Source organism: Sorex araneus, chromosome X (assembly GCF_027595985.1).
Source record: "Sorex araneus isolate mSorAra2 chromosome X, mSorAra2.pri, whole genome shotgun sequence".
NCBI classification, from domain to species: domain Eukaryota; kingdom Metazoa; phylum Chordata; class Mammalia; order Eulipotyphla; family Soricidae; genus Sorex; species Sorex araneus.
Window position 1 is genome coordinate 47,342,263 of NC_073313.1, and position 24,210 is coordinate 47,366,472.

Here is a 24,210-nt window from a genome sequence, read left to right on the forward strand (position 1 = left end):
TCAATATACTTACAAGGTTGTGCAAACATTACCACTAATCCCATAACTTTTATATTATTCCAAAAAGAAGTTCTGTAGCCATTAAGCAGTCATTTCTAATTCTTATGCCCTTCGGTCCCTGGTAACTATTGATCTGCTTTTTATCTCTATGGACTTGTACTTTCTGGATGTTTCCTATAAATTGAAATAGGGTCAAATAATGTATGCCTTTTTGTGATTAACTTCTTTCAGTTAGTATAATATTTTCAAGTTCATCTCTATTGTATCATGTATCAGTACGTAATTCCTTTGTGTGACTGGATAGCATTGCATTGTGCAGATATAACATATTTTGTTTATCTGTTCATCAGTTGGGACTGGAGCGATAGCACAGCCAGTAGGGCATTTGCGTTGCAAACTGCCGAACCAGGTTCAATTTCTCCGTCCCTCTCGGAGAGTCCAGCAAGCTACCGAGTATCCCGCCCACATGGCAGAGCCAGGCAAGCTCCCCGTGGCGTATTTGATATGCCAAAAACAGTAACAACAAGTCTCACAATGGAGACATCAATGGTGCCTGCTCGAGCAAATTGATGAACATTGGGACGACAGTGCTACAGTGCTATAGTTCATCAGTTGACAGACATATTTTATTCTTTCCCATCTTTGGATGACTGCAAATAATACTGTTACAAACATTCATGTACAAGTTTTTGTCTGAACACGTTTTCTGTTCTCTTTTTTCCCCCTCACCTTTAGTGAGGATGGATCCTTTTGACACTGGCTGATACTGGGATTTTACTAAGCGCAGACATTTGGCATTGCCTGCATGAGGCCATGGAGGGGAGGAGTGGACAGCACCTTGGGCATCCTTGGAACCACATTGGGGTGGCCATGACCTTTAGCCTTTAGTCTGGCTCATGAACAGGAATGGATTTTGTCTAGAATTTATGAAATGACTGCTGCTATTTTCCCATTATAAAAACTAGAAAAAGTTCTTATGGGGATGAGAGATGAGCTAGGGGAGGACCTAAGGAAAGTGAAAATGGTAATGGTTTTGGCTCTGTTTTGCTATAATTTGTTGTTTTTAGTTTTTTTTCTTTTTGGGTCACACCCGGCGATGCACAGGGGTTACTCCTGGCTCTGCTCTCAGGAGTTACTCCTGGCAGTGCTCGGGGGACCATATGGGATGCTGGGAATCGAACCTGGGTCGGCCGCGTGCAAGGCAAATGCCTACCCGCTGTGCTATCGTTCCAGGCCCTGTTGTCTTTAGTTTTTTGAGCCAAACCCGGATGTGCTCAGGGCTTCCTAATGACTCTGCACTCAGCCATCACTCCTCGTGTGAGGCACAGGGGAGCATTTTGGGTGCAGGGGATCAAACCTAGGTTGGGTGTGTGCAAGGTAAGAGCTTTACTCACTGCACTATCTCTTCAGTTCCTTGGCTGTGTCTTATTGGGGTGTTGTTAATAAATATTTTGGTGGAGGGGAGCAGACATTAGAAAAGACAATACAAGATGATGAAAGTGCAAGAGGAAATTTTAGCACAATAAACTGATTAAAGGGATGTACTTAATACAATAATGCTGCCACATATTTTTATGGTGATACATATCTGAAACTTCCTTAAACTACAAACTCATTAGGGTGAAGGAATCAGTTAGGTTCTATGGTAAGCATTCAGAGTTTGTTAAATTAAGAGGCAGAGTCTCTGATATTGAGTCAAATCTCAGAGCTGGGAGGTTTAGAAGTCTCCATCTGACCCGTTTCAGGTAGAGGGGTGTTAAAACAGTGAGAATGTCCAGGGCTTACATGCAAAGTAAGGACCCCATACATAGTATCCTTTGTCCCCAAACAGAGTACCACCATTAGCCCCACTGTTTTGCTTTGTGGCGCATTGTTACTATCTGTTTACAGCACCAAGAAACATGTTCAGGGGAGGGGGGGCTTCTCCTTTGTGACCCTAAGATGTAGCACAGTTATTGAGTGGCTGAGTTGAAACTGGGAGGTGTCTCCTTTTTTCTGAGTCTTTGCTCCTTTTCATTCTCCCATAAGCTTCAGTGGCAGAGCCAGGACCCAACTAATTTCTGGGTCCGAGGAGACTGTTACCTAGACCACAGTGTCTGTACTCATTGAGATAGATGACACTAGATGCACCGAGAATGTTGATTTGTAAGTTTCCAGATCCTCTGGAATAATCCCAACTCTATTATTATTACCATTATCATTATACAAGTATCTAGAAGTTGAGGGAAAAGTATTTTCTCTAGTTTGAAGTTTAAGGCAACTCTAGTCACTTTCTGTGAGATGTCAAGTATATTTTCAGCACCAGGAAGCTCTGTCCTTTGATAAAATATCCCAGTACCAGATGGAGGTAACCTGGGGCCAGACTTGGGAAAAGTGTGCACTTGAGGGGCTGGAGCGATGGCATAGCGGGTAGGGCGTTTGCCTTACACGCAGCAGGCCCTGGTTCGATTCCCAGCATCCCATATGGTCCCCTGAGCACCACCAGGAGTGATTCCTGAGTGCACAGTCAGGAGTAACCCCTGTGCATCTCCGAGTGTGACTCAAAAAGAAAAAAAAATGTGCACTTGAGGATCAGGTCTGATGTCAATGAGGGTATTCAGAGGTGATCACATTTTCAAGGATTTCTGGGACGATTCCTTATGTATCTGGTTTTGTTCCTCCTGAGGGTTTCTACTTTTCGTGGGGATTTCTGTCTGAAGCAATGTGGAGAAGGTTTCTTACGGGTCTTTTCCATGCCTCAGTGCTACTTGAGGCTACCCTGCAAATGGCACCTGGTGAGCAAAATGGAAGATTTGTCTGCAGGTGCATGAGAGGTGATGTACTGGGGAATTAGATCTGGGATGTGGCTCCTGATGTGGGCTTTGGTACCTGCCTTCTGGTTCTACCTAGTGTCGAGAAGTTCCCAGAGGCGTCTTTCCACATGGACCTCCACTCCTTGTCATCTGGACCAATATTCCAAGACCTTTTGTTGGATCCCACCCATTACAACCTTGGCCTGGGAACAGCTTTATTTCCTCTAGGTTATTTTGCCCCATTCAGTGCCAGTGAGATTCCTAGAGTCCAGAATGAAGACGGACTCATTAGAAAGCTCTGTGTCAGATGATGGTCATGTCACCACAACTTGGTTCCTTCTGATTCCAGAGCAGTTTCCCTGCCATCTGAGATACAGCCTATATGGTAGCATCAGCCATTATTCTTTGTTCTATGTCCTTAATCTGGGAGGAACCAAAGGAGGAACTGAGTGCTCAGAAGTCACCCGGGGAGCCTTAGGGACTAGGGACTAGTGAAATCAAGAAGCAGAGCTTTCTTGCACACTTGTGGGAGCTGCATCTAGTTCTTCACCCTTATCATGGTTGGGATACTGGGTTGAGCCTTTCCTTTTCCATGTTTGATAAAGGTGTGCTTCTAAGTGTTTTGAGGTGACATCTTCTACCCCAAAGGACTTAGTGGAATGTATGTGAAATGTATGTGAAGGTACATGGGGTTTTGGCTCAGAGGATCCGAAACTTTTTTTTTTTTTTTTTTTTTTGCTTTTTGGGTCACACTCGGCGATGCTCAGGGGTTGCTCATGCACACAGGAATTACTCCTGTCAGTGTTGGGAGGGGTGGGGAACCACATGGGACTCTGGGAATCGAACCCAGGTCTGCCACATGCAAGGCAAATGCCCTACCACTGTGCTATCGCTCCAGCTTCCCAAACATTTTTTATCCTATTGTCCTCTCCTCATAAAAAAATATCACTCAGAGTCCCCCTGGAAATTTCCGTTCTTTCTATGTATTTACACAGAAAGCTGTCCCCATTGCACTTTAGGCTACTCTGCTGTCCCCATTGTTTACATACCCCCAGGGGAATGGTATCTTCCACTTTGCAAAACTACTTTGGATGGAGAAAGGCAATCCTGGAAATTTCAGGATTGTCTTTAATAGTTCAGGAGTGGGACCCAGGCAGGATATGACAACACTGGCCTTGTGCTGAAGTTCAGAGACAACCTTTGAAGGGGTGTAGGTGGGAGCTCTCAGCTTGGTCGGGGGAGGTGGGGTGGTGGGGTCTCTGTTTTTAGTTGGCTTCTCTGATCACTGAGGTTTGGCTTGTGGTGTGTGTGTGTGTGTGTGTGTGTGTGTGTGTGTCAGAGAGAGAGAGAGAGAGAGAGACCCCCTAAGCTGTGTTCAGGGCTTGTGTGTGTGTGTGTGTGTGTGTGTGTGAGAGAGAGAGAGAGAGAGAGAGAGAGAGAGAGAGAGAGAGACCCCAGCTATGTTCAGGGCTTGTGTGTGTGTGTGTGAGAGAGACCCCCAGCTGTGTTCAGGGCTTGTGTGTGTGTGTGTGTGTGTGTGTGTGTGTAAGAGAGAGAGAGAGAGAGAGAGAGAGAGAGAGAGAGACCCCCAGCTGTGTTCAGTGCTTGTGTGTATGTGTGTGTGTGTGTGTGTGTGTGTGTGTAAGAGAGAGAGAGAGAGAGAGAGAGAGAGAGAGAGAGAGAGAGAGAGAGACCCCCAGCTGTGTTCAGGGCTTACTCTTCCTGTTTCACTCAGGAATCACTCCGGGTGGGCTCAGGGGACCATAGAGGATGCCAGGGATTGAAGCTGGGTCAGTTACGTGCAAGGCAAACACTCTGGCCACGGTACTAGCTCTTCAGCTTGGGTTTGCATTTTTATAGGGGGAATTAGTAGAGGAAGTTGATTTTCAAGTGTACCCTCTGGATCATGGAACATGACATATATGGGGATATCCAAAGAGGATCAAGTCCTTCCCACCTTCCACCCAAAGATGTAGATAAGTTGAGATCTTTTTTGAGGGAGGGCTATGAGGGCCATCCTTTCAGGTCATAGCAGCTAGGAAGTATTTCCCGAATTGTGACTGAGGGTCCCGTCAGATAGAATGGAGGATGAGAAGGGGAAAGGTCCCTATAAGTAAATTGAGATAGGCAACCAGTAAGGAGGGGGCCTTGGCAGTACATGTATAGGAACAAGAAAATCAAGAAACATTCTGAGAGACAAGATAGAATACGAAAAAGAGTCATCCTGCTCTCAAGCTCAAAACCAAAGGCTTGGAAGAGAATTCACAGGCAGGAACCAAGTCCTGATAAGATTCAGAGACTGGAGAGACCAGTAGATTCTAAAGTCCGTTTTCTTGACAGTACTCCGGCAATGACTTCTATTTGCACAGAAAGACCACAGTAAGGCAGCTTGGAAAAGACTTACATAACCGGCTTCCCAAAACAACTCTGGGCACTCCATTTTTGGGAAATGCCAGCAACCCATCTTTGGGTTTGTGACTTTTTTTTTTTAACTTCAAAGCTTCCCATTTTTAGGGATGCCTGTGTCTTTCTCTGGGTACATAATCTCTCTCTTTACTTTAGGGGCTCTCTCTTCTCTATTCAGAAGCCCTCATTCTCTCTTGAGTGTGTATTATTCTATTGTTTTGGTCACACTCTTTTTTTGGGAAAAAGATCCCGAAAATCTTTTTTGTGATGAAAGACAAAGGACCTGGACTTTAAGTGGAGGTTGGGACTGATTCTCCTTTTCCTGCAAAGAGTGTAACTTCACCTCAGCCCTTAAGCTACAGAGACCTGAAAATCTGGGCAGCAGGAACAAACACAACTGCCAGGTCACACAACTCAACAACAATATAAATCTTATTGAGTTCCTATCTTGTCATAAGTCATTTTGCTGTAGGACATTGTTTTGACCCATTTTAGACAGACAACAGCCCCTTTCATCCAGACTGAGATATGAAATTGAGAATACCTCCCTCATCTAGCTGTTTATTGTAGGAAATTTCCCCCTCACCCCCAATCAAAGCCCCAAGGTATGGATAGTCCCCTGGGTAAAACAAGTTTAGCTTAGTTTAGACAATGAGGGCTGCAAAAGTGTGCCCAAGCTAGAACTGTTCTGCTAGAATAGATTACTACAACTTCAATGCTACACATGAATGACACTTGCTGATTGTTTAGCACCCTATGGCCACAGTTATGTAAATATTCCAGCCTGTATGTTAACTGCATGTACTCAACTCTGTAATTAACTTTGTAGTTAATGTGCATGTTAATGAGCCTTGTTGATGAGAGCGTGGGGAGGGCCTGGACAGCTACTGTGTGTTCTTTTGTGACCGACTTTTCTACATAGAGCCTAAGGTGCTGGTTCCACAGACTTCGCAGTGGTGAACCTTTACACCTTGTCTCACTGCCCCTCTCCCTTACCACCACCCCTAGCCAACACACACTTACCTGCACCAGGTCTGGGGTGAGGCGTTTGGCTTGTAGCCATTTCTGGAACCTTTCTGTTTTCCGCAGGACGCGTTCAATGCTGCAGGTCTTGGGGGCAGCTGCAGAGGCACAGATTTGCCTGTCTGAGATCTCGTTTTGACGTTTGCTGACTAGCCGAGAGATCTCCACAGGGCGCCAGGTTTTGGAATCATCTGAGTAGTTTGCAGGGTAAGAAGGCAAGTAGTCAGGAGGCAGTCCGAGGTGGGAGATGAGCCCGTTGTCAAACCTGGAAGAAGAACCCTTTTAGGATCCACCTGAGAGTGGGAAGGATGAGCTAAGCTGAGGCTAGTTGCATCGCCAGAGCCAGAAACCCTCAGAACCCAGGCACAAGAAGAGTGGAGAAAGCATCCTATCTGATCCATTTCTTGCCCTTCAGCCCGGGTAGGGGGTAGGGGCTCCAAACATTTTCTGGGAGAGGGCTATTTTGTTCCCGTAGACTTATGGAAATATTCATATGATGTCAGAAAAAGTGAGGGAGGACCAGACCAGACATGGACACTTCTCATGCAACTGACACAGAAGTTTTAGCCACTGCTTTCTAAACGTCTACTGTATGTAAAGACAGTAGCTTTACACAAGTACTTTGGATTCTCCTGCTACCCCAACCTAATTCATAGATGCAGAAGCGGAAACTGAAAGACATTCAATACTTTCTCCAAAGTCGGTCAATAGATGCCAAGCATGGTGAAAACTCATGTCTATGTCTCAGTAATACCCGCAATCTTACCCCTTCCCTGTACTGACTCCAGTGACTCTCAACCCTCTGACCAATAGCTGCTGAGTCTTGGAACCAAGATTTTTTTTTTTTTTTTGAGTCACACCTGGCGATGCACAGGGGTTACTCCTGTCTGTACACTCAGGAATTACTCCTGGCGGTGCTCAGGGGACCATATGGGATGCTGGGAATCGAACCCGGGTTGACCGAGTGCAAGGCAAATGCCCTACCCGCTGTGCTATTGCTCCAGCCCCAGAACCAAGGTTTTTGAAAAAGCTTCTGGGCTTCCTTCCTTGTGAGACACCACTAGAGATTTCATATCCAACTCCAAGCTACCAAGCTACCTGATCAATTTTGCTTTTAGTCCGAAGATAACCATCATTATGAACCAAGCCTCAGGAAACAGTAGTTACAAAGAGATCACCATATTTCACATTACCCAATAAGTTTATAATGCAATACTATGACTGGATTGATCATTCCTCAGGGGGAAATCATGTCTGTCACCATCTAAAAATTTCCAAAGTCCCATTTTTTTTTTTTTTTTTTTGCTCTTGGGTGACATCCAGTTGTACTCAGGGCTTACTCCTGACTATGTGCTAAGAGATTACTCCTGGCTGGGTTTGGGGGACCATATGGCATGCCAGGGATCAAACACAGGTCAGCCAGGTACAAGGCTAGTGTCTTACCTGCTGTACTATATCTCCAGTCATTAAGATCCACATTGAATCTTGTCTCAGACAGTCCTACAGTTGTTGTAGACATTTATTTCTATTAAAATAGATTACTCAATTTTCTTCTGATAAACATATGAAAAATTACTAAGGAGTTTATGTTACTATTATATTATATTACTATTACAATGACTACGGCTGATGATTGATTACTTTAAAATTTTTTTTTGTATGAAGCAAAACCATATAATTCTTAGTGATAAATATTACTAAGAAAGAGTTCAATGCACAAACCTTCAAATTAAATTTTTCTACAAACTGAACACCTAAATATCTACATATATGCATGTGTCTGTATTATCATCTATTTGGAAAATCATATGTGTGTACTTAAAAAAAAGGGGTCGTTTCATACATACTGATTTCCAGTTTGATATTAATTAATGTAAGCTTCCATTCTTTGTAACAGTTGAGGGTTATATTACAAATGAAAATTAAAATGCTATGATATGTTATAATTTTCTTTAAAATAAGAATTCATACATTTTTATTATTGGTGTTTTTTGAGTAACCCCACGGGTTTTGGAGCAGTTTGATTAGCCCCCAACTCTAGATTGTTTTTTTTTGTTGTTGTTGGTCAGTTATATTTTAGTTGGGCTGGAGCTATAGCACAGCGGTAGGGCAAGGCACCTAAGGCACCCATGGCCTTGCACGTGGCCAACCCGGGTTCGATTCCTTCTCCCCTCTCGGAGAGCCCGGCAAGCTATGGAGAGTATCACGCCCGCACGGCAGAGCCTGGCAAGATACTCATGGTGTATTCAATATGCCAAAAATAGTAACAACAAGTCTCACAATGAGACATTACTGGTGCTCGCTCGAGCAAATCGATGAGCAACGGGATGACAGTGATAGTGATATTTTAGTTTTACCTCCAGAAGCTGAAGGTTTTCAAAGAAGACACTGTAGCAGAAACTCAAAAAACACCAGTAATTCACTATTATTCAAACTGCAATGGTGCAAAGAGATTTCTTGAAGGGCATTGCCACAAATCTATTGAAAAAGACAAAACACAGGGGCTGCAACAATAGTACAATGAGGACAGTGTTTGCCTTGCACGAGGCCATCTTAGGTTTGATTCCTGGCATCTCATATGGTAGTTCATGCCCACCAGACATGATCCCTGAGTGCAGAGTCAGGAATAAATCCTGAGCACTGCTGAGTGTACACCATTCTCCACCTCCCAAAACAAAACAACATAAATGTGTAACCAGTCAATTTTACTGGACCTTTCAGTACAACCATGGGAAATGATCTTTGTTGGGGTCTCAGCAGCCAGCCTGAGATCCTGGCCAAATCCTACACCCCTGGAAATAGGAGTTGGCTTTGCTCACAGGGGCCCAGGGTGTTGTGCTGGCACTCCACCCAGAAAGGCACTTGGGTTGAGGAGATAATGGGATGAGGGACCTGACAGTTACCATTTGCCTGAGCTAATACACCGGGCCCTGAGAATGGGAAATATAAATCATTAACTAACATCTGTACTGAGCCTGACGAGGTGAACGTGACATACGAGGCGAACGTGACATACAAGGTGGGTGTGACATGCATATAGGCTGCCTGGAAGTACATGTATACAAACCCCTGTGTGAACGCTAATAGAGAGCTGCTTGACCTCCAGCTTTCCCCCTCTGTGTGGTTCTTCCTCGGTGGGGCAGGGCAGAGGCTTCTCCCCTTCCCACTCCCTCTCCTATAGGAGAGTGTGCCAGGGTTGACTGGCCAGGACCCCGACATATCTTCCTCTCCAGGAGGTCAAGGAAGGGGTTAGAGCCCCGAGGCAGACCCGCCAGCCTGTTTCCTGTACCTGTTATTGCTGATGGAGATTCAACCTTCCTGTCCAGCCTGTGACTAAGGATTTATAACTAGGTGGCTCTTTAGACCCTGGTAATAGCAACACAAATTTATGAAACACTTAAGCATAAAAGACATTTTGCTAAACACTTTACATTTGTTAATTTATTTAACCCCTTCAACAAACCCCTGAAGGCAGTACTCTTACTAACTCTACATATGAGAGAACTAAAGCACAGAGAATTGAAGTAATTTTCCCCAAAGTAACACAGCCAGGAATTGGAGGAAGTGACATTTGAAGTGTCAGAGCTTACAACCATAGTGGCTATTGATTCCTCTCTTACCCATTCTATGAATTAGCTCTTGGAAACAGACTGGTAACATTATGGGGGTTACAGTAAGACAAATCTTAAAGATTGTTTTGTTGGGGACCAAAATAATAGAACAGTGAATAGGGCATTTACCTTGCACATAGTTGCGCTGGGTTTGATGCCCAACACCGCATATAGCTCCCCGAGCTCTGCCAGCAGTAATCTCTGAGTGCAGAGCCATGAGTAAGCCTGATGTGGCTTCTCCAAAATAAAACAAAACAAAAAGATTACTTTTTCCCTGACTTTTTTCCCATTCATATTTGCAGATGAAAAATCTTAAGGTAATTTCTTTGGTGAATTAGATAGTAGTGGTGGGGAGAGGGACAGAACTTAGAACTTTTTGCCTCTTAGTAGTGTGAAGAAGGACTTTATGCTCTGTGGGCAAGCTCATTGTCTCTTTTTTCCTCAAGAGCTCAGGAGAAGGCTCTGCTGATAAGTGGTTTTGACTTGATAGGTGACTATAATGGATGGCTGGTTCAGTTCAGTGGTGCTTCAAGGTATTCGAAAAAGCCCGCTGAAAATTGCAATATATATTGTGTTGAGTGTATTCTCACAATTATAATTATTTTTATAATATATTTTTATAAATATGTATTTTCACAAATATAGTTACTTACTTTATTGGCTAAAGGAATGTCAGTGTAAAAAAAGGTCCTGCATTTAATTCATTAAACTATTAGTATCCTGGAATTTGGAAAACCACAAACTACAGGTAACATTCAATTCTTCATTCTTTACTGAGATCATGACTATGTTTGAAGTGAGACTGACCAAGGTCTTCATTATGTTGAAAGATGGAGATGCGTAGTTTCTCAGTGCTGATAAGAAGAATAAAGATTGTGTGGTCCAATTCTCCTTAGTATCAACTTGTTGAGATACTAAGGAGAATATTGTATCCAGCAAGCTGGAGGATTGGGGTTGAGGTATGTCAATCCCCTTTTTCCTTGTCTGAATAGTTCCTGCCCTCACTTTGAAACCCATAAAGGTCTATCTCTTCTGATTCTTACTTCCCTATTTTAATAACTTTCCTTATTTAACCATTTCAACGGAGATATGTTCCCTTCCATACATTTTGCAGTCCTCATACTTTGCTCATGGATGCTTTCATCATATCTCCTGGACCCTGCAAGTCACAAGACCTCTGAGTTCATTTGAGAGAGTGAATTAAAGCAGTAACCAACATGGTGTTTTAGGTGAGGAAGACGGGGGAATGAAGGAGGGAAGAAAAAATCAAACCAATGATAAATTTATTTTTCTGTAAGCCATCCACTACTTAGTTCCAATATTAAAACATTATTTAAGACTTAGTAGGGGAGGGGACATAAATCCAAGTGGTATAGTAAGAAAAACAAAGAAAGGCCTAAGTGCTGTTAAGAGTGCAGAAACTCCTAACAGTGATTCTGCTTAGAAATACGGCTGCTAAGCATCCTCTTTTGCCACTGCTTCTACACTTGTGAGCTCCACATAAAAAAATGTGGATCAATCAGATCTTGGTAAGAGCCTGTCAATGACTGTGATCACAGAAAATTTCACTTATGGGCATATTTTCAATAAGAAAAATGTATCTAATTAGGTTTATTCACTTTTTAGCTTTACTTAACTTTTTAATTAAGGATTTAAAACAGCATGGAATATATGGGAAAATTGATATAGAAAACATCAGTGATTGAGTATGGCAAGCATCAGATTTATGGACATTTTTATCAAAGAAAAAGGAAAGCAGGAAAGATGGCGATCATCTATCACTCACATGTTTTGAGCTCACTTAGCAGGCCGAAGAAGCTTACCTTCTTTTATCTTTTGTTTGTTTGGGGGCCACACCCAGTCAGCAGTGTTCAGGGCTCACTCCTGGTTCTGCACTCAGGGATTACTCCTGGTGGACTCAGGAAAACATACAGGGTGTTGGGGATTAAACCTGGGTTGGCAGGCATGCAAGGCAAGCACGCCACCCACTGTACTATTGCTCTGGCCCGTCACCCTTCACTTGTTGTTGTTTTTTTTTTTTTGGGGGGGTCACACCTGGCACGATGCACAGGGGTTACTCCTGGCTGTGCACTCAGGAATTACTCCTGGTGGTGCTCAGGGGATCATATGGGATGCTGGGAATCAAACCCGGGTCGGCCGCGTGCGAGGCAAACGCCCTACCCGCTGTGCACTGTGTTATCGCTCCAGCCCCCCACTTCTTGTTTAACAAAGGCATTGCTAAATCCTTATATCTTAGTGAGGAGCTGGGTGCCTGGGAATAGTATTTTAGGCAAACATTTCCTTAGGTATCATCAAAGTAATTTAAAAGGAGATGTTTAGAGAGAAACAGTACAAACATGTCATTAGAAAGAGAAGCAAACGAATATCAACTAGTAGACAATTTAACAAAGAAGAAACACAAATGGCCAAAAAATCTGAAAGGGGGCTCAACTCAGAAGAAATGCAAACGAAAAAAGAAGGAATATTAAATATTTGTGAGTTTTGCAAGTGGTAAACTCTAAGGATGTACATCTCCCGTTGGATATGTCGTTTTGTTATATATCTCAAAATCTCACAAATTTGCTTTTTTCCTTCCCATAAATTCTGCGTTTAGAAATTTGTCCTGGGAACTATCACCAATGTACACAAAAGCCTAATGTGTACAGGGATGTTCAACATAACAGTTTATGGTATTGAAAAATAGTTGTTTGAGGAGAGGGGATTACATTATGGTTAAAAGAATTTTAGTTGACTGATGCAACTGAAGACAAGACCATTGAAAATAAAATTCTGGAGAATAACAGTTAATATGGAAAGCACTACTGGCATATTAGATAAAAGTTTAGAGCAGAGTATATATGTATAAATAATTTTTTTGTTGAAACCATTTTAGTTCATACTAATAGTATAGAGAGTATAGTTCATACTAATATACTAATAGTATAGTTCATACTAATAATAGAACTTGTTCATAGTTCAAACTACAAAGTTCACATCCTCTGACTCACTGACTGCCTCTCTCTGCTTCTTAGCACTGAGAATGTGCATTTTCCACCTGGAGAGCTCATAGCCCAACCTGCCCTTTCTGGGGTTTCCTGCTTGTTTTTGAACATTTCCCTTTCAGGCACACATGGAAAATGAATTCTGAGGAAGCTGAAGTAATATCCTGAACTCTAATGGAACCCAAATTTCTATGAGGGAAACTGTTTCCTGAATTTGGTCAATACATGCCTAGCGAGAAAAACTTTGCTTTATTGCCAGTTGGTGAAAAGTCAATGACCAGATTCATACATTTATATTTACTTGTCTGGAAGAGAATGTGAATCTGGAGCTCTTCCATTTGGTTCCTTAGTTTCCTTCTTTCTTATCTTGAAATATGTCTTCTTACTGCTCCCTTTCTCAAGGAGCCTAAAGTTTCACTTTATCTGTATTTTTGGTTCTCTTTATCCTATATCTTTTGTGGGATATCTAGAGTTCACTCTCAGTATCTCCATCCTTATTTCTGCTGACAAAGAGCTGGTCAACAAAATTATTCTCTAATGAACTGATGTGCATCCTTCCTGCCTTGTTTTAATGGTCCATGCTGACATTTCTTCTGGACTGATAAACTGATCTTGCAATTTATGCCAATATCTTCAGCAGACCTTATGCATTACTCCCTATAAAACCTACCAACACTCAGTTCTTTTACCTCTACCCTGCTTAACCCTCTCAGTCATCTACTATAGAGTTTCCCAATTGAGTGGTAGGTGTCTTGGAATATTTTAGCATTACAAAATGCCTTTTAACAAAGCTTAATAGAAAAAAAAAACAAAGCTTAATAGGAAAAGTCCACACCAACGCCATAAAATCACATCTTTCTGAAGAAGTTCAACATTTTGGGCTGATATTTTTGATTTATTAGTCCTGTTAAGTGACTTGAATATTTGAATATGTTTCTGATTAATACTGGTCAATCAGAAATAAAATTGCTTTATATTGCCTTTCATTTTGCCACCAGAGCTTACAAACCTGGAGGTACATAATTTGGGAGAAGGCAAAGCAGAAGATAGGTCTTAGATATTGGAAAGTTTAAGAACAACTGGCTCATAAATTAAGGTTTTGATTCTTTGACATGACTTTCGCCTCCTATCTCATTTTTTCCATTGACATCTTTCTGCCATGCCTCCACAGATGCCCCAGGTCTCTAGGCACCTTTTCACCTCTTTCCATTTCTGAGCTTTTGTTTCATCTGATCCTTTTACTTTAACCCCTTCCCCTCCCATTTAATGTCAGTTCATCCTTTATGGCCTTGCTCAGAATACTTCTTCCAGGAAAGCCCTTTTCTAGTCCCTATTTGGAATTAATATCCCATCCCTAGAGCTCCCGGGGATTTTTTATACTTCACTTATCGTCTGTCTCAGTCAAGGCCTTCATGTTGCAATTTGTCCCCCTTCTAAAATCCTGGAGAGCAATGACTAGAGTTAGAAGGATATCAGCACATCTTTGGTGTCTTGACTGTAATAAAGGCTTATTATGTTTTGAGAGCTTTAGATTTCAACACACACACAAATGCACACACACACATATATAAAACCAGAATTGCATACATCAAAATGTATAAAACTTGGTGGTTCCTCTGATCAAGGCAATATCACTCAATAGAAAGCTGGTTCAGAAACGTTGGAGCAAATGTTCCTTATTTGAGTCCTAGAGTTGCATTTACTAGGCAAGTCTGATTGGGCAAGTCACTTGATTTTGCCACGCCTGAGCTCACCTCTTTGAATAATGGGTACAAACACGAACTGTCAGGATAATTGTGAGGAGTAAATAAAAATGGTTAAAAAATACCTGTTGCATAGTATGCTTTCTATACATTTTCTTTCCCTCCCCTTATGAGAAATGAGCTTGGTGAACTCAACAGTCCCAGGGTACTCCCTTCAAAGAAAAGAAAATTTCAAGCTCCTCTTGCAAAAGGGAATTTAGGATTTTTGCATTTAGTACTGGATTTGACCTTCATACCTCCCGCACCCCTCCACACCCCCTGACCCATTCTCCAACCCATCTTCAACCCATTACCATGATAATGAAATGATTTTGTTTCAGCTCCCACCCATTCATTGCATCCCGACTGATTTTCCACAAACTTCTGGACATCTTCATGGGAAGGGAATAGAATTTGGCCCTTTTAAGTTATCTCATTGAGAGTCTGACCTTATTTCTTCTTTAAAGAACTTCTTGCAAATAGATGTCCCGATGCAGGCATTGCATTTATCAAGACCGAGGAAAGTCCTTCCGAAATTGTAGCTGGTTCTGACTTGGGACACCAGAGAAGGAGCTAGAGAAGCCGGCGAGGAGACAGCACAGCTCCGGGCTGAGAACCAGAGCAGCAGGGTCAGCCAGCCCAGGGGCGGGATGGCTGTGCCGGGCAGCTGCTGCAGCTCCATTGCAGACTCGGTCCTTCAGCTGCAGCCTCTGGCTTTCCACTCAGGGTGTGCAGGGTCAGGTTTTGGCACAAGATGTGTATTGGGGGATGTGTGCTGGCTTCAAGGTTCTGACCCCAGCCCAGCATCCCAGGTTTCTGCCTGAGGATGCTAAAGAGCTTGGGACTGACGAGATTGGGGAGGAGGTGAGGAAGTCCATGGAGGATGCTGATAACACCCGTTTCAGAGTTATTCTTCCTCTGCCTGGGGTGGCTAATGCAGGCAGGGAGGGGTTGACTGGCAGATTTTGGGGAAGGACAATGGTCAGGGCTTCCCTGTGCAGTCACTTCGACAAACACAGGATATCCTGGCTGGGCAGGAAAGGTCCATGCAGGATGTGTGTCCAACCTGGGTTCCACCTGGGAGTTTCAAAGAATCCTGAAGACCTCCGCCCAGCACTGTTTAAGTGCTGTGTCTGTCTATCACACACCCACACACACACACCCACACACACATACATATCCCCCCATTGCAATAGATCGTTCAAACTGTCTCTAAGACAGCCCTACCACAGCACCCTACTGGCCCAATTGATCATTATTTGACTGTGAAATAACTAGAGGTCAATTCGCTGGCCATTATGTGGCATATTTAATGCTGATTTGAAAGGTGAAGTGCTGCTCCTCCCCCCCACCCCCACAGTTTATGGACTAGAAAAATTCAAGCTAGTCCATGCTTTAGCTTCTCTTGTAGAAATGAGAAGGGGAAAGAACCAGTGGCCTCTGAAGTGATGGAGGAGCACCAGAAAGACTGCACCTATGTCTGAAAGTATCATTCCTTTCACTGCCCTGCTCACTTCTCAGAGACTAGCCTGATGTGGTAGGGATTTCATTGCCTTGGGATTGTTTCCTCCTGAAACCGAGGTCCTAATGGGGGCTGCTAATTTAGGAATAGAGAACATTTATAAGGAGCAAATTAGGGAAGGCAGGTTTGGATTGGGGATGGTGTGGTCAAAAGGAGGTGAGAGGGCCTGGGAATGACCCCCAAACTGGGAGTTTTGCTAAAGATTGGTGGTGGTGGTTGTTAGGACAATGGATCTCTGATGGTTATGTATGTGCTCATTAGCTCACTGTCTAGCTTCCTTGCTGAAAATGACACATCCTGTTTTTTTTTTGTGTGTTTTTTGTTTTTAGTTTTAGACATTTTTTTATCTACATTCTTCTTTGTCATGAGTATGGGGCTTGCAAATATAGTCTCCCAAATGTCTTTTATGTTTTTTAATTTTCTCTCTCTCTTTTTTTTTTTTTTTTTTTTTTTTGTTTTTGGGTCATACTCAGTGGTGCTTAGGTCTTATTCCTGGCTCAGAACTCAGGGTTCATTCCTGGCACGGCTTGGGGAACCATATGAAAACCAGCATTTGAACCTGGGTCAGCCACATGCAAGGTAAGTGCCCTACCCACTGTAGTATCACTCTGGACCAAGAGTAAAAGTTTTATTTTTTTAATGTATTTTTAAATTTTAAATTTTTTATCACCGTGAGAACAGTTACAAAGTGTTCCGGTTTAAGTCTTGGTCATACAATGATCAAACACCATCCCTTCACCAGTGCACATTTTCCACCACCAAGAACCCCAGTATACCCTCCATCCCACCCCTCCCCCTGCCTATGTGGCAGATGATTTCCACTTTATTCTCTCTCCACTTTGATCACATTCAATATTTTGACAAAAGACCCACCATTATTATTTGGAATTTTCCCTAACAATCAGACCTGCTGAAAAGGCATCATTAGATAATTTGTTTTCTATTGCTGATTCTGAAGAGCATATGATGATGATTTTGGATTTCTGATATTTTAGTAATAATTCTGGAGGGATTTCTGCCAAAAGCCTCTGGGTTCCAAGATTGGTCTGTGGGCCTCTGGGATCATGACCATTTAGGAGCCAGAAGCCGTTTGTGGGCGGCAACTTGGGGCCTCGTTGGGGCGGGGAGAGGACCCCGTTCCACCCCCCCCCCCCAGCATGTCACGTCATTGCAGTCTCATACCTGGCTGTCCAATAGGCTCTGAAAAGGTGGTGGTCACCGTGCTGCCAGGGAGAAAAGGTGGAAGGGATAAACACCTTTCCCCACCCAGGGTGGCATGACGCTGTTTAATGCTCAGTCCAGATGCATTTCTGCCAAAAGCTGTTGGATTCCGAGATCGGTCTGTGTGCCTCTGGGATCATGGCCAGTCAGGAGCCAGGAGCCATTCAAGGGCGGCAACTCAGGGCCTCATCGGGGCGGGAAAAGGGGCCAGTTCCACTCCCCATCCCGTGAGGCCCCGAGTGTAACCGCTCTTTCTAGTTTTGGGCAGGGGCAGACGCTAGGTCATTTATTTTCCATTGCTCATTTTGCATATCAGGAAAGGTCACGAGGCCGCTTGAAGACTTTGGAGGAATAGTCCTGATAGTCACATACCGGAGCCATGCTTGTAGAAGCTCATGGTCGCCGGGATTCCATCTGGAGAAGGCGGGGAGACTGCACCTTCTCCATCTGGGGCGTCCCGGAGATATCGCCTTGGTACGGGGCCCGAAGGATTCCCCGGTGTTGTGGTGCCTGCCGGGTTTCTTCACTGCTGAGTCAAGAGTAAAAGTTTTAATGTCCAGCTTGTCCATGTTTCACTTTGTAGATGATACATTTTAGTGTAAAGTATAAAATGCATTTGCCTGACCATAGGTTCAAAGGCTTTCTCCAATGGTTTCTTACAGAATTTTTATTATAGTTTTATATTTTACATTGGCATTGTTATCCATTTTGATTAAATTTTAAGCAAACTGGTGTTCAGTTGCTTCAGCACCTCTTGTGAATAAACAACTATTCTTATTCTATTGAATTGTTTAGGGACTCTTGCCAAAAATCATATCTGTACTTGCATGTAACTATCTTTGGTTTTCTATTCTGTTCTACTGTTCTATGTGTTTCTCTGTCATTATCATATAGTCTTGATTTTCATTTCTTTTTGTTTGTTTTGGGGCCACACCTGGAGATACTCAGGGATTACTCAAAATTTACTCTGCACTTAAAATTTACTCCTGGCAGTGCATAGGGGAGCACATGGCTTGCCAGGGATTGAAACTGGGTTGGGTGCATGCAAGGCATACACCCTACTTGCTATACTTGCTCTCCAGCGCCCACAATTTTGATTATTATAGTTGTAGAATAAGTATTGGATTTTTTTTTTTTTTGCTTTTTGGGTCACACCTGTCGGATTCTCAGGGGTTACTCCTGGATCTGCACTCAGGAATTACTCCTGGCGGTGTTCCGGGGACCATATGGGATGCTAGGAATCGAACCCGAGTTGGCGGCATGCAAGACAAACGCCCTACCCGCTGTGTTACTGCTCCAGTCCCAAGTCTTGGAATTAAGTGGAATGATTCCTCCTACATTCTTTCAAAACTATTTTAGCTAGAATATTGCTTTTCCATATAAATTCTAGAATTATCATGCCTATAGCTGCAAAGAATTGCTAAAATTTTTATTAGCATTGGGTTGAATTTGTGTATTAATTTGGAGAGAATTGCCTTATTATGTTAAGTCTTCAAATTCATGAACATGATGTAGTTCTCAATTTATTTAGATTTTTATTTTCTTCATCAGCATTCTGTAGTTTCCAGCATTCAAGTTTTGTATATGTATTTTAAGATTTACACCTGAGTAATTTCTTTTAGCAATTTTAATTAGTGTTATATTAAAAATTTTGTGTCTGTGTTTACTGCTAATATATATGAATTTAATTGACTTTTATATGTTGAGCATATAAACTCGGATTTTGTGGAACTGACTTAAAGGTTCTAAGAATTGGGGCTGGAGCAATAGCACAGCGATAGCACAGTGGGTAGGTAGGGCGTTTGCCTTGCACATGGCTGACCCAGGTTCAATTCCCAGCACCCCTGAGCACCACCAGGAGTGATTCCTGAGTGCAGAGCCTGGAGTAACCCCTGTGCATCGCCAGGTATGACTCAAAAAGCAAAAAAAAAAAAAGTTCTAAGAATATTTTTGTGTGTGGGGGGGTAAATTTATTGATATTTTCTATATAGATTATCATGACATTTTCAGATTGTATTCTTTTGATTGGTATTTTGCAAATTTCGGGATTCAAGTACTGCAAATTGTACTGTATTTTTCAATTTTGTTTCCACATGTTTGTTGCAAATGCTTTTTGTTATTGTCTAACCTATTTGCAATTTCATTGATTTCTGGCTTTATCATTCATATTTCTTTCCTTTTGATGGCTTTGGGCTTCTTAAGCTTTAAGTTTTTTTCTCATACTTAAAATTTTTTTCTTTCATTTTAGGCACAAAGATTTACAATACTGGTAATGGTAGGGTTTCATACCTAAAACATTTCAGCACCATACCCTCCACCAGAGTGTCTACTTTCCTCCACTATTATTCCAGTGTCTCCATCCTTTCTCTTGTCCTTTCCCTCCTCATCCCCCCTGCAGACATGCTTCCTAGTAAAGACAAGTTCCTAGTAAAGGCAGTTTCTTTTTTTTTTGATACTGTGTTTTCTTTCTTTCTTTCTTTCTTTCTTTCTTTCTTTCTTTCTTTCTTTCTTTCTTTCTTTCTTTCTTTCTTTCTTTCTTTCTTTCTTTCTTTCTTTCTTTCTTTCTTTCTTTCTTTCTTTCTTTCTTTCTTTTTTATTGAATCACCATGTGGAAAGTTACAAAACTTTCAGGCTTAAGTCTCAGTTATACAATGATTGAACACCCATCCTTTCACCAGTGCACATGTTCCACCACCAAGAACCCCAGTATACCTCCCTTCCTATCCCCACCCCTCCGCCTGTGTAGCTGATAATTACATTCAATATTTCAACAAAAAACTCATTATTATTGTTTGGAGTTTCCCCCCCAAAATCAGACCTGCTGAAAAGGATGCATTTGATAATTTGTTTCCATTACTGAGAATGAAGAGATATAAGGTCGTGCGGCCGCAATAGTGGCCACGCAGTTTTGGATTTCTGTATTTCGGTATTTTAATAACTAAGTTCAGGGAAATTTCTGCCAGAAATTGCATCATTGCAAGCTTGTACCTCTCTTTAGTGGTCCTTATAAGATGGTGGTCACCACACCGCCACCCCTCCCTCCCCCGGAAAGGAAAAGCCGAGGGAGAAAAACCTTTCCCCTCCTGGGGTGGCATGGGGCTGTGGCTTAGTTCACAGTCTAGAGACATTTCTACAAGAAGCTGCTGGTGCCAAAAGTAGATAGGTGGCCTCTGGGATCATGGTCATTCAGCAACGGAGAGGCCGCATATGTGCGGCTGCTCAGGTCGCATCTCGGTGGAGAGCGGTGCCGGTAACGCCCCCTTCCCGAGATCTCCCGAGTGTCCCGTTACTGCAAGCTCGTACCTCTCTCTTTTTTAAAAAAAATTATTTATTTTTAATTAGTGAATCACTGTGAGGGTACAGTTACAGATTTATACATTTTTGTGCTCATGTTTCCCTCATACAAAGTTTGAGAATGCATCCCTTCACCAGTGCCCATTCTCCACCACCAGTAAACCCAGCATCCCTCCCACCTCCCCAGTCCCATCTTCCCCCACCCCACCCTGCCACTGTGGCAGGGTATTCCCTTTTGTTCTCTCTCTCTGATTAGGTGTTGTGGTTTGCAATAAAGGTGTTGAGTGGCCATTGTGTTCGGTCTCTAATCTACATTTGGCATGCATCACCCTTCCCCCACATGACCTCCGACCACATTTTACTTGGTATTCCCTTCTCTGAGTTGCCCTCTCCCCAGAATGTGAGGCCAGCCTCCAAGCCATGGAGCCAACCTCCTGGTACTTATTTCTACCATTCTTGGGTGTTAGTCTCCTACTCGTACCTCTCTTTTGTGGTCCTTATAAGATGGTGGTCGCCATGCTTCCCCCCCCGCCCCCGCCAAAGGAAAAGCTGAGAGAGAAAAACGTTTCCCCTCCTGGGGCGGCATGGGTCCGTGGCTTAGTTCACAGTCTAGAGACATTTCTGCAAGAAGCTGTTGGTGCCAAAAGTAGATAGGTGGCCTCCGGGATCATGGTCATCCAGCAACGGAGAGGCCGCATATGTGCTCAGGTCACATCTTGGTGGAGAGCCAAAAGGCAGTTTCTTTTGCCTATGGGCATTTGTTATTTCCTTACTATTTTTTTTTTTTTTTGCTTTTTGCTTTTTGGGTCACACCTGGCGATGCTCAGGGGTTACTCCTGGCTCTGCACTCAGAAATTACTCCTGGCAGTGCTTGGGGGACCATATAGGATGCTGAGAATAGAACCCGGGTCGGCTGCATGCAAGGCAAACGCCCTATCTGCTGTGCTATCGCTCCTGCCCACTATGACTTTTTTATATCCCAGATATGAGGGAGATCATTCTGTATCTGTCCCTCTCTTACAGTTGAGTACTATGTGTGTGTGTGTGTGTGTGTGTGTGTGTGTGTGTGTGTGTGTGTGTATGCCATATATACCACAGTTTCTTTATCCAGTCATCTGTTCTTGTACAGTTGGGTTGTTTCCAGATGTTGACTATTGTGCATAAAGCTACAAAGAATATGGGAATGCATATATCTTTCAGGATAGAGTTTTTGGGCTAGATGTTAAGAAGTGGAATTGCTGGATTGTATGGAAGCTCAATCCCTAGTGTTTTGAAATGTGTCCATGTTCTTTTCCAAAATGGTTGAGTCAACTGGCAACCTTTTTGGGAAAAAAAAAAATCTCACCAACAGTGAATGAGGATCCCTTTTTCTTTTTCTTTTTTTTTTTATTTTTCTTTAAAAAAAATTTTTTTTTAATTTAAATTTTATTGAATCACCATGTGGAGGGTTACATAGTTCTCAGGATTATGTCAGTTATACAATACTCAAACACCCTTCCCTTCACCCGTGCCCATATTCCATCACCAACCACCCCATTAAACCTCCCGCCCTCTCCCGCCCCCCCCCCAGTCCCCGCCCTTGTAAATGATAAGTTTCACTTCGTTTACGCTTTATCTTGGTTACAGTCCATGTTTCAACACATAACTCACTATTGTTGCTAGGGTTTCCCCCAAAAAAGAAAAGACAGTCCCACTGTCAAGGAAGCATTTGATGGCTCTCCATTGCTGACAATGTAGAGAAATTAAGTCCCGCTGTTTGTTACATAACTTTTCTATTTTTTTCCCCCCTCGTCCCGCGCCACCGAGATCACGCCTGTTTAGTAATCACCACGCTGCCTGACAAAGGGAAAACAAACCAAAAAAGATGGTTATTTCCCGTCATCAGCCGGCGTGGGGCTCTGGCTAGTTGATAGCCTGGTAGAATGTCTGCAAGCAGTTTCTGGAATCAAAGGTAATACGCTGGTATCGGCCCCGGCTCGAGATTCCACCAGTGTCCCGCTGTTCCAAGTACTTAATAATTTATTCCCTTGTATCCCATTCCCACGCCACCAGGTCCGTGTCAGCTTAATGGACATCATACTATGGTTAACGCCACGCCGCGTTTCTTCCCGAGAAAGAAGGATATTTCTTCTCAGCCGGCGTGGGGATATGGCTTAGTTCAGTCTATAGAGATGGCTACCATTTTGGTAGCCTTCAATATTTCAGCAAAAGACTTACTATTCTTGTTAGGATTTCCCACCAAAGTCCGACCCGTTAAGAAGGAACCATTTCATATTGGTGATGATTAAATGACAATAGGTTGCGCGGCCATGGCAGCGGCCTCGCGGCTTTGAATTTCTGTATAAAGTCCAGGGAAAGTACAGCCAGAAATTACACGTCGCTACAAACTTTAACCCTATTATGGTCCCCCCAAAGTCCAACCCATTACAAAGGAACCATTTCATATTGCTGATGATTAGATGACATTAGGCTGCCGAGGCCGCGCGGTTTTGGGTTTCTATATAAAGTCCAGGGAAAATTCTGCCTAAAATTCTATCGTTACAATCTTTTACCCTTCAACAAAAAACTCAGTACTATTGTTTGGAGTATCCCCCCACGGTAAGCCCTGCCAAAAAGGAACATTTACACGTTGCTGACAATCAAAAGATATTAGGTTAGATTTCTATATGAAGTCCGGGGAAAATTCTTTTGGTAATTGCATCACTCGCTGGCAGCGCCTGGGCCAGAAGCTCCGAGCACACAGTTTGGAGGCATTTTGGGGGCGCCGCTCGTGTCCAAAGTGGTTCAGTTGCCTCCGGGGTCGATCTCGCGCAGGGCCGGAAAGGAGCGTCCCCACATGGCTCTGTGCTTAAATGTCCGGATCCCTTTTTCTTTACATCCACACCAACATTGGTTGCTTTTGTTTTTTGTGATGTGTACCAGTCTTACTGGTATGAGGTGATATCTCATTATTATTTTGATTTGTATTTCCTGGTTATAAATGATGCAGTTTTAAAAAAAATGTATCTTTTAAACATCAGTATGTATGTTTATTTTATTTTATTATTATTTTTTTTGGCTTTTTTTGGGTCACACCTGGCAATGCACAGGGGACACTCCTGGCTCTGCACTCAGGAATTACCCCTGGCGGTGCTCAGGGGACAATATGGGATGCTGGGAATCAAACCCGGGTCGGCCACGTGCAAGGCAAATGCCCTACCCGCTGTGCTATCTCTCCAGCCCCTGTTTATTTTTTATTCATTTGTTTATTTATTTTATAGTGTAGGAGTACTGCTATTCATTCAGCTATTGATTAAGCTGATTGAATTGGGCATGAACTCCACATTACTTTTTTTAAATTCAGAATGTTAATTTTATTTTATTATTTTATGATTTCCCCCCCTTTATATTGATTGACCGTGAGATACAGTTACAAAGCTTTCATGTTTGAGCTTCGGTCATATAATCATCAAACATCCATCCAGTGACATTTTCCACCACCAAAATCCCCAGTATTTCCCTCATCGCTCCCCTTTCTAACCCTTCCCCTACCTGTGTGTCAGACAATTTCCTCCATACTCTCTCTACTTTGGTTACATTCGATATTTTGACACCAGT

General features: G+C 42.9%; 1 protein-coding gene across 1 annotated transcript in view; it reads right to left on the minus strand.

The window, feature by feature from the left end:
* Window positions 1-15,258, minus strand: part of DIPK2B (divergent protein kinase domain 2B) — a 60,745-nt gene extending 45,487 nt beyond the window's left edge. The window contains exons 1-2 of the mRNA XM_004612937.2: window positions 15,026-15,258; window positions 6,222-6,486 (exon numbers count right to left, since the gene is read on the minus strand). Coding sequence (XP_004612994.1) covers window positions 6,222-6,486; window positions 15,026-15,258 — 498 coding nt within the window. The remainder of the gene's footprint in view (window positions 1-6,221; window positions 6,487-15,025) is intronic.
* Window positions 15,259-24,210: the final 8,952 nt, after the last annotated feature.